Source organism: Nelumbo lutea, chromosome 3 (assembly GCF_056320005.1).
Source record: "Nelumbo lutea isolate HS-2025 chromosome 3, American lotus-T2T, whole genome shotgun sequence".
In the NCBI taxonomy this organism is placed as follows: Eukaryota; Viridiplantae; Streptophyta; class Magnoliopsida; order Proteales; family Nelumbonaceae; genus Nelumbo; species Nelumbo lutea.
This window is the reverse complement of record NC_142686.1, coordinates 3,685,656-3,697,091: the sequence shown is the minus strand read 5'-3', so window position 1 is coordinate 3,697,091 and position 11,436 is coordinate 3,685,656. Positions and strand designations below refer to the sequence as shown.

The window sequence follows — 11,436 nt, the reverse complement described above, 5'->3', positions numbered from 1 at the left end:
GTTGTACATAGAAAAAATATTCATATAAAGCGAACCAAGCTTGTCTATCCATTGTTAACACCAAGTATAATGTGCATGCCCCCTCATTTATATATAAAATGTTTATATATTTGGTATATAATTGAAATTGTATATAAATCCAAATCAAAGGCGAAAGTGCAAAAGATGAATGAAAAGGCTTCCAAACCCTACCAACCCACCTAAGCCCACTTGGGTCCATGCAAACCCAATTCTGCTGTGAATTGGGATTATTTTGAGCCGAATCTAGGTTGGTAGACTTGATATTTGATCAAGGCCCAAGGGGTGATAGAGGCTTGGGTTAGATTGGGTTGAAGCTGAAAAATATGAACCCAACAACTTTTTTTTTTTTTTAATTCTAAAGCTTAACAGAAAGTACTACAGAGATGGTTTACAAGATCTTAAAACAAAAAAATACCAGAAACATCCTCCCAAAACAAAGGGAACAAGATCACTCGGAGGATTATCAAAAAACCTAATTCTATATATGTTCCTGGTCATGAGCCTTTTCAGCTAACATGTCAGTGCACATGTTCGCTTCACGATAACAGTGAGACAAAAAGATATTGGGAATTTGATCATCCATCAACTCTAGCGTAATTCTGAATAGGGGTGAGAAAAAAAAAATCGAAAAACCGAATTCACCTAAACTGAACTGAAAAATCGGTTAATCAAACTGATTGGTTCGGTGTTTTTAAAAAACTGAAGGTATCGGTTCGGTTTCGGTTAACCAATATAAAAAACTGGTGGTTAACCGAACCAATCAATATATATATTATATATATTTATGTATATTATATATATTATTTTTTATATTTTTTAAATATAAATATATGTATTTATAATATATGATATATTATTTATTAATTAAAATATAATATTTTATTTATATTTATAAATTTTATTATATTTTTATATAATACATATTATAAAAATTGAAAACCTAAAAAACCAACAAACCAAACATAAAAAGCTGGTGGTTAACCAAATCGATCAATATATATATTATATATATTATTTTTTATATATTTTAAATATAAATATATGTATTTATAATATATGATATATTATTTATTAATTAAAATATAATATTTTATTTATATTTATAAATTTTATTATATATTTATATAATACATATTATAAAAATTGAAAACCTAAAAAACCAACAAACCAAACCAATGATTAACCATACCGGTCAACCAATTAACTGACTGGTTTCGGTTTAATTTTGGTTACCGATTTTTCAAAAACCGGTAATACTGGTTCAATCCTAAAAAAAGCCCTACAACCGAACCATGAGCACCCCTACTTCTGCCATTTTTTACTGCGGCAGGATTTAATTAAGAGCTGATATAGTTGAGAAAGAACCGGACAGGACTCAAGCAGCAGCTTAAAATATCCTCTTTGAAGAGCTTGTTTGACTCATTCGTGAATAAGCCACAACTCTGCCATATGGATAGAGGTTTGCCCAATGAAGATGGAGAAACCTCTTTTCCATATCACTTGGAGAAGGGTTAGCCCAAAGATATAACAAAGCCTCTTCCAAACTTGGTTTCCTATAAATATTAGTATGACGACTCTGTTTGTGCTGAAAGATAAATTTATTTCTAACCTTGCACATATTCCAAATTAAAAAAAAAAAAAAACATAGAGTTGATGCTTGCTGTCTTCCTAGGTTTTTAACCATGTTTTAAAATCTTGTTGGGGAGGTCGAAATGAGAAATGGATTGAGCCAATGTGCATCTACTAAACCGATGCTCAACTGTTTCAGATTCAGTTTGGCTCGCAAATAGCACATATATCATTAATCATTTAAGATATATTGGATGCATGAGGTAAGCATTGAAGGTAGGCATGTCAATTGGACTGGATTTGGTCTAATTCGGTCTAATCCAATGTGAATCCATTACAAATGAACCTGGTCCAATCCAGTCCGGTGAATATTTTAAACTATTTTGGACCGGTCTAGAAACTGTGCAATCTGTTCAAATTCCTATTAATTTAGATTGTTTTCAACTCAAACTTGATCCATTGGCACCTATGTTCTTATCTTTTATCAATGGATCAGATATTGACTCAATCTAATAAAAATTCATTCTGGATGGACCAGGTCCAATCCAATAATCCGTCTAATCCATCCAATTCAATATGCTTTATTGGTCCATCTAATCCGTTAAAATGGATTTTAATTTTGATGGAATTCAACCCAAAACCGGTCCATTAACACCCCTGATTGAGGGTTGAGGCCTTGGACAACTTGACCCAACTTCAACACAACATATCTAAGAGTGAAGAGTGTTTGAGGGAAATGGGAAATAATAATTAATAGTCATACGAGATCAATAAGTAGCTTTTGGATGGTCGTGGCGTGGGCCAAAAGCTCTACTCCCATTTTCTGTCCTTGCTCAGCGAGTCGGCGCCAGCGGAATAAACTCAAGCCAAGCGCTACCCATCTTTTTTATCGGCCTAAACAGTTTGTGCTTTGCAGGCCTACCCGGCTATTCCCCGGCCCCACCCACAATGGCGTATTCGCTCAAATTGGGTCACCCGAATTCGACTTGTCATCCGAGGTTCAACTATTCGGGTTTTTTTGGTCTATTAATGAATAATAAAGTCGGGTTTATGTTAGAGTCTTCCTCAGCCAACCACCCACCCTAAAATATGCCCTATTAGCTTAAATTAGCATGACAGTCAACGGTCAGCAGGAGCCCCAAGACGAGTCAAATAGCGTATAAACGATTTTGATTTCGCTACATGTATGATGTTAAGATGTAACCCCCTCCCGAGTCCATATATCCGTCAGTTATCCCTGCTAACTGACATCCCTCCTTCCCTCCCTTATTCTCCATCCATTTCTCTCTCTCTCTCTCTCTCTCTCTCTCTCTCTCTCTCTCATGCGACTCCATCTAGAAGAACGGAAAAAAATAAAGAATTTTCACTAAAAAGAAGAGAAAATGGGAAAGCTTCTCTGCGATACAACCGCCATCGCTGAGACTTTTCATGTTTCGTCACCGATTATTCCATGGAGAGAGGCTACTTCAGCTTCTTTCTGTGCTCCCGACACCGTCGCTCTCACAGGCAATAAGAGCTGGGAAACTGTTAGCGGTTTAGAGGACCAGCAAAAGCGATATCTTCAGAGACTCCATGCGAAGGGAGTCCTGTGGAAGCATCCCCAGGGTCACATTTCTCCGGCGAGGTCCATGATTTTCCAACTCTCGCATGGGGGTGACGTTGAGGCCGATGGCAACTGTCTCTTCTCAGCATCGCAGAAGGCAATGAGAATACCTATCGATGCCAGAGAGCTACGGCGGAGAACGGTGAGGAGGTTCTTGGACGATCTCGGATCCCAGGGTGGTCTCGACAGAGCTTCAACCGATGCGGTCATTAAACATCTTTACTCCCCCGATTTGAAAGCTGGTTGGGGTATACATGTCGTCCAGGAGGTGAAATTGTTGGCGATCAAGGAGGATCGCGTTGCTCTGGACGTAGCCATCAACGAGCTCGTTGACCTTGGCTTGCAGAGGTAATCAATTCTTAGGGTTTACTGTATATGATTTTGTTTTTGAAAAGAAATAATTTGTTTTTATTATTTTTCCCTTCTTTAACCTTTTCGTGTTTTGGCATTTTTGGAGTTGGTTTTGAACCTTCATTTGTATCTTGTGATACGCTTTTAATATGGTAACTTTTGTATTTTTTAGTGTGTTTTATAATGACGCTTTCTTTTTTCCTTCTAGTTTTTACTAGATAGGATTTTGAGAGGCGCATCGAATTAAAGGGTACAATTTGTAATAGTAAATGTGTTATTGATGCGAATAGGGTGGGCATTTCTTAAAAGTGATCGATTCTCTGGCGTTAGCTAGTTATTTGTTTGTTTGTTTTTCATTGATATAATTGAAGGGAAATGGCTGCGGAATCCATATATAAAGAGCGATGCATTCCTGTGGATGATAGCCTGAGTTGGACCAAATACATGTCCATCTCTGGTAATGCTGACGATAAATATGACATCATCAGTTTGCAATACACCGAAAAGGGTTTATTGACTGTAGATGAGAACAGAGAAGGACGGGCCGCTGCTTTTGGAGATGATATAGCGATTGAGAGTCTAGCAACTGAGTTCAAGAGGGAGATATATGTGGTGAGAAGATGCATTAATTAGCTGGATTTTGCTTATTCCTTTGTTCTATTTTGGTACTTAAACCTGTTGGATTTTCGATATTGAGTCTTCTGTTTTGATGAGATGTGGAACATTGTTAGCATGGTGGATTTTATTACCTCTATTGTTTTCTGAGAAGTTGACATTGACATATTATTTTGACCTTTTGCTATGTGAATTTTGATTAGCGATAATGTATAGATTTGTGAGATGATCACTTGCACACATGCCTTATTACTATCTAAACTTGATGTTCTAACATTCCCTGTTATAAACTTCACATGATAATGACTTTTCAGAGTACATATATTTCTTTATATAAACGTCTACCTATATCACATACTTAAATTGATGCTGCACAAGTCTACATTTGGACAATTTGCACTTATACCTGTACCCTTATTGGCTTATTGCACCAATGCCGTCCCTCTCTTTCTCTTCCTCTTCTCTTCCTAATCTAATGAAATTTAACAGCATGTAGAACCGTTAGCCTGGAAACTTTCCCCATAGCGGGTCCAATTTGAAGCTCAATTGGGAAAGGCAGTGCATCAAATGACTGCTTGAAAAGGAGTAATGAACTTTTTCTTTTGGTTTTTTGATTTATAGGGCATCACTTAAAGGAAAAAGTTTTGCAGCTGGTTGAGTGTCTTGAGAGTAAGAATGTAAGATAACAGATACTGCCAAGTAGGGAAAGAAAGCATCAGGATGATGAAAGATGGAATTAGAAGAAAAAGGCTGGAATCAGTTGTCTCATCTTCCATTGGACACCATTAATGTGGATATTGATGTCACTTTCCATTAAGATTTGTGAGTCTCTTTGTATACTGAGTTTTGTGTTTCATCAATAGATCTTTAATATAGAGATTTATCAAAACAAAAAAAAAACTTTAATATAGAGCATCTGTTCCCTTTCTTTTCTTTCCATCAACTATGGGAAGTTATTGAACACACTATAATTTTTAAAATGCTTTAATTTGAACTTGTATTACAATTTAAGTAGAGTGTAGGACTGGTTACAGTTATGATGAGATCAAGCTTATGGCAATGTCACTTTTAACAGTTTTGGTAGAGCATTAGTGCCTCTTGTTGTTAACCTTTTGTATGTTAGTAAGTTTTATTTCAGAAAAAAAAAAACTGTATTTACTAACTGCCTTATCAATGTAACATTTTTTAGGTTCAAGCCCATGGATCAGATGGAATGGTTGATGAAGAGAACTGTGTTTTCTTCCTTCCACACCGTCCAAGGAGTGAAATTTGTGAACTTCCTTTTTTTCTTTTCATGAAAGGGACAGGTAAATAGTCATTTATCATCATCATATAGAAGCAGTTCTTTTTGCGACTAACATGGCAAAAATGTCAACTATATGATTTGTTTTTGCATGGAAACATCAGGCCCTTGTGCTTATGATTCTCATGTCTCAAGGGCTGTGCAGTATTGTGGTCATGGTTTTTTTGGACCCCTAAGTTTACTCCAAGTGGAGGAGCAACCACCTTAAATTTTATTTATCAACCATTATCAAAAGGGAGGAAGATTAACACAAGGGGGGATGTAGCCTGTCTTGCCTTAGAACCCAAATACAAAGCACACAACTTCACCCTCTCAACCCAACCTACAAGACAAAATAAAGAAAAACAATGGATAGGGACACAAACAAGAGCAAAAGAATACTACCCTATACATAAAACTGGATGTTTCTGATAGTCTTCTTTTAGTAGCTTCACTAGGTTGTGTGGAGCATTCTGCAAGGAGCTGTAGATGAAAAATTTTTTCTGATCAATGCCCATATTGGCCAAGAACATGAGAGAATTTAGTGTGCATAATGGATCTCATTTTTTGAATTGCATGCAAAATACAAGTTATACTCCATTTGGAATAGTGTTCTTCTTAAGAAGGATATCATCACTTTCCACCCCAACCACCAAGGTCCACCATTATACCTTGGTTGAGACAAAGCTTGAGACCACAACAAAGAGATAATAATTCAGAAATGATAGAAGAGCCATCACCATAATAGTTATGGAAGCCCAAACAGAGCATACAAATGTCATTTCTCACAACACCATCTCCTCCATTCTACACGGATTTCCTTGGCAATGAGACCCATTAACATTCAACTTAAAATGAAATTCAATAGGGAGCTTCCAGTAGACCCAATGAATGGTAGTTCTCTTTAATTGTCTGATGGAGATGTTAAGAACTTCTATTGCAAAGGACTTGTCGATGGAAGATGGATTTGCTCTAACCAAACTTTAAACCATCTATTAATTTTCCTAATGAGAGTTGAAGCTGGAGCACTTTGACCTTCAAATCTATGGCTGCATCTCTCTTTACAAATTAATCACATCATGAGCAGAATTTTGTAAAGGTGATCAACTTGAGAATGTCTTACAACAAGGTTCCACCACATATAAATTGTCAACCACATTTCGAGATTGAAACATAGGGACATAGAGATTGCTATAATAGTTCCACAGTTTATTTGCTAGAGCCCTATTGGCAAAAACATGATTAAAATTTTCAACAGTATGATCACCACAGAAACAACATTTAGAAGCAAGTTGAGTACACCTTTTATTATTAGCATCATCAAGAGGAATGACACCATGGTGAAACTTCCAAATAAAAATAGAAATTTTTGTAGGAAGACCCAAATTCCAAAAACATAACTAATGCGCATTTGTATTATGAATTCTAATAATGTTCCAGGTTGGAGAGAGAGAGAGAGAGAGAGAGAGAGAGAGAGATCTCACCATTTGGATTCACATTCCAAAGAAGTTTATCATCTTCATCAATAATAGAAACTCTAGTCACTTCAACCAAATCTATAATGAATTGAGGAGGTGGAATCACTGAATCAAAACACCAATTGCCATCTAGAAGTAAGACTTGATTCAAGGAGAAGTCTTGAACATTTCTATTTTGCATTTCATATACAAGGGGGGCTGAACCTATCAAATTATCATACCAAAAAGAAACCTCACCATTCCCAATCAACCCATTTACAATAAAGTACCATTGTATCTTTCAACTCAGTTATATGTTTCCAAACTTTTGAGCCCATTCTCATACTAGAGAGAGAAAGACAGAGGGTGGAAGTGAAAGCATTTGCAACATCAATCATATGTTTCCTTTGAATAAGACGAAAGCAAGCTTTGATAGTAAAAGCATTTGCAACATCATAGAGTGATCTAATGGGAGGATTGCAGACTTTTTGCCATCCAACCCCAATGCAACTTGTTTCCATGGTCAAGATCCCCAGAAGAAATTGGCAAATAAAGAATGAATCCTATTGATAACAAGTTGAGGAGTAACAACACTAAGAATATGAATTGACATTGATTGAAGAACATGCCTAATGAGAATCAAGTGTTCTCTAGATGATAATAATCTTTCCACCCCTCAATTTTCTTTTGAATTTTCATAACAATGGGCTCAAAATCAACGATTTTTAGCTTCATAAAACCAATGGGAGCTCCAAGGTAGATAAAAGGAAACTGTTTCTATTTAAAACCATTGACATGTTTGATCATACTCACAGTTGAAGCACTCATCTTTGGGTGAATACAAAGCATGATTTCTCTTTACTTACCAATGGCCAGATGCTTTCTCATGAACTGAGAGAAAAGACATGAGAGGGGATCACCTTGAAATGCAACCTCTAGAAAATACTGAAGATTATAGTGTCATCTGCAAAAATACTGAGACATAAAAATGCAACCTCTAATAAAGAACAAAACCATTTTTGGTAAATTGCATTCAAACCTCTACTAAAAACCTCCTCCACAAGAATAAAAGGACTAGGAGAGAGGGGATCACCTTGCCTTAAACTCCTTTTAGAGTGAAAGTAACCAGTAGGAGATCCATTAATCATGACTGAACACCAGTAATTGCACATGCAGAGAAGAATTAAATCAATTCAGATATTGTTGAATCCAAACTTGCAAAGAGCAGCAAAGATAAAATTCCAGTTCATCATGTCAGACTATGGCAACATCCAGTTTGAACATATTCCAGTTTATGGGTTTATTCCAACTGACCAACCAATAAAAATGATGAAATATGACAAATTACTGTTTCTCATTAAAGTTTGGTAAAATCATATTAACCACCACGTCTTGCTGCAGTTTCTTGTTTTTTTATTTACTTGTTGATAGGAACTATTGTAGATATATGGCACAAGTGCCCCTGAAATTTGATTTTTAATGTCTTTGTATATTCAGGTTGGTGTGGTGCTGGAGCTGATCACTATGAGCCCCTGATAGCCAATCCTGCTCCACTTGGTTTCCAAGAAAAGGCTGTTGTACTCTGAGGTTTGTGGCTTAGAGGTTATATCCATCATGACTTGTTGCATTTTTAATGTTCTTTTTATGTACTTGTTGACAGTAGCTATTTGTAGATAAATGGCACAGGTACCCCTGATTTTTTTTTTTAATATCTTTGTATGTTCAGGTTGATGTGGTGCTGTAGCTGATCACTATGAGCCCCTGATAGCCAATCCTGCTCTACTTGGTTTCCAGGAAAAAGCTGCTGTTATTCTCTGAGGAAGCCAATAATCCAGTTTTGCGGCTTAGAGGTTAGATAGACTTGGAGTGTTTTGATTTGTTATTATTTTTTAATGGGTGGCCAGCAACATAGTCCTCGCTATTCCTTCCAGGACTGCAAGGAAATTTTCCATTGCACACCTTCCATTTCTAACCAGATTTTTTCTCACTGTTGACTCTAACCTTTAGGTCTATTTTTCTGTGCTTGAGATCCCCTGTAGTAGTACATCTGTAACGATTTTGGCGGCTTTCTGATGTTTAGTTTCTTGAGTTTGTTGAGAGATCATCGTCTTGATATTGTATTGTCGGGGCATTCTGTATTGGCATTGTTTTTTTGTATCCTTTTTCTTGATTTGAATGGTAAATTTCCTTATTCTTTTATCATGAACGTGTCTTATTATCCAACAATGCATTGATGAGTAAAACTAAACGATTTATTTGACTTTAAGGAAGTTCTTTGAGTGGCAACAATTGAAGAAAAAGTAATGTTGAAAATCCATTTTTTGATTGTTATAATGCTAAGAATTCATAGAGAGGGTCTTTTTCGTAAACTTTTTTGGATTCTCATAAATGTATGGAGAAATTCCAATCATACTACTAAGACTTGCCAACTCCTGAGAGGAATCAGGATTAGCAATGAAGAGAGAGAGAGAGAGGAAAGGAAAGGAAAGGAAGTAATTGTTTAACCGAATCTAACAATTTGAAGATCATTTCAGTAATAATCTAGTTTGTCTCACCATTATACACATTCTGGAATGATTTTTAACTTCTTTCTTCCAAGGAATATGTGTGCCTTTCAAATCTGCTCTGCATGTTTTGTATTCACAGGGCCTGATTCTTCAGCTTCAACCTCTCTCATATTTTGTCAAGGATTCTAGTAACTTGTGTTGATGGTATTTATATTGATATTTGAGTCATGCTGGTGAGATTGCATTCTTCCAAGTCATTCAATGGCACACATTGCAAATAAGGTGGCTGTTTATGAAGCACCATTGTTTGACTGATTCCCACTCTTCTCTTCCTATTTCTTATTAAGGGATTTGCTTTATATTAATGACAAAAATATTCTGCTACTTATTATGTGTAGGTTTGGTTGGATGGATTCACATTGTACTCTAGTTACCAACAACCATTTCATGTTCATTTGACACGTTTAGCTAAAAGCCGAAAATCGGTTGCTATTGCTTTGTGAAGGAAGACTTTTGTGTTTTCAAGGCCTGCATTTGCAAGGAAATAATTACTGACAGCATTTTTTATCAATTTATTTCCATCAATCTCTAATGACCGGATCTCCTGCCCTGGATAAACGTGATGAGAGTTCTTATGGGCAGAAGGTCCAGACCCAAGATTCATCGTCTCCAAAAGCCCATCGAATGTATTTAACACTTTTTGGCATCATTACCATTCCATTTTTGTCGGTTGCTGGTGAACAAAACGAACGGCTTATTTGGGTTTTATTAGAATTTATTTAATTGGTTTTGTGGGAAAAGACTCTTTGGCGATATTCAGTTTTTGACATGATTCTCAACCGATGTGCTTGGCTAGCTTCTCCATCTCTGATTATTGGGTATAAGGAAAGCTGAGATGGAATGCTAATGATCTCAACCAGTGATACCTGCATATAAACCTCGTCAGATGCTTTCTACAGTTTCATCATAGAGCTTGTTAGTTTTGTTGTTGCTTGTGGATTTTTAACAACATTATCCACGTACTCCAGATCTCCTGCCCACAATAACTCATGCCCACGTCTACTCTCACATTACCCTGTACATAATACTATGGAGAAGGATGAGACATTCATTCATGTGTGGCTGCGATGATATGTGAGTAGACGTGGGCAAAGTTATTGTGGGCAGGAGACTCTTTACGCCAATCTCACAGTGTGTTCCAGCCACACATCGGAAACATTTCCCATATTTATATGTTATTATTCATGGGAGATGTTTTCAATACACAGTGGGATGTAACTGTGAGATCGGTGTGAAGAGCGCTCACAAGAACAGATCTCAATTCCTCTCTAATAGTTTATTAATCAATTTATGCTCAGGGTTCATGGGAAAAGATCTATGGTAGAAAGGACAGACTATGCTTCTTTGATATTTTGATATTTGCACCAGACATTTTGATATTTTACAGTTCTTAAGTTGAAAATCTAGGTAGTTATTTGGTGCATCTTTTGGTCTGCTGGAATCTCAAAAGACCAAAAGAAATGGTGTTCTCCCATTTGGCATTGTGTAGATTGAAAGATCTGAAGACTAGTGTGCGGAAAATGGAAAAGCTCATGAAGCTTTAAATAAAGTTTTTTGGTGTTTGACACTAAAAATAGCCTTTCCAACTGTTTTAAACCAGTAGACCATGATGCAACCAAACAATCTTGGTCTTTAAATCAGGGTTCAAAATATCAATATGCTTGATATGCTGGTAGTGGTATATCGGGCGGTATCGATAGCTTTTTATTTTCATTTTTTTAATCTGGTTTAGAGGGGTCGGTTTAAGGTCCGTCCACCCTCTGAACCGGTTGAGGCCCCGAAACACTCCCTATAAGGGGCATATCGGGAAGCCCCCGATATAATACATATTGACTGATACAACCTGATATGTATCGATACTTTGAACCTTGCTTTAAATACAAAATCCAAAAAATTAATGCATCTTCTCATCTATTGGACTGTTGAAAGATCTATCTAGAAATACTTGCCAAGCAACCCTTGAATCTAAAC

The 11,436-nt window shown here is 36.4% G+C and overlaps 1 protein-coding gene across 7 annotated transcripts; it reads left to right on the top strand.

Moving 5' to 3' along the window:
• Positions 1-2,767: 2,767 nt before the first annotated feature.
• LOC148862425 (Gap junction beta-4 protein) lies at positions 2,768-10,205 on the top strand. 7 transcript variants are annotated; one of them, XR_016109045.1, is made up of 7 exons: positions 2,768-3,541; positions 3,916-4,156; positions 4,781-4,981; positions 5,349-5,466; positions 8,396-8,485; positions 8,625-8,748; positions 9,804-10,205. XR_016109045.1 is itself a non-coding variant. In XM_088974718.1 (5 exons), the coding sequence occupies exons 1-4, from the start codon at positions 2,973-2,975 to the stop codon at positions 8,482-8,484; spliced, it is 1,017 nt and encodes a 338-aa protein (XP_088830844.1). In that variant the 5' UTR covers positions 2,768-2,972; the 3' UTR covers position 8,485; positions 8,625-9,100. The 7 variants fall into 7 exon arrangements, 2 of the variants coding, with proteins under 2 accessions (XP_088830844.1, XP_088830845.1); XR_016109042.1 differs by lacking the exon at positions 4,781-4,981 and adding an exon at positions 9,545-9,687 and having other exon boundaries at positions 9,804-9,976; XR_016109043.1 differs by lacking the exon at positions 4,781-4,981.
• Positions 10,206-11,436: the final 1,231 nt, after the last annotated feature.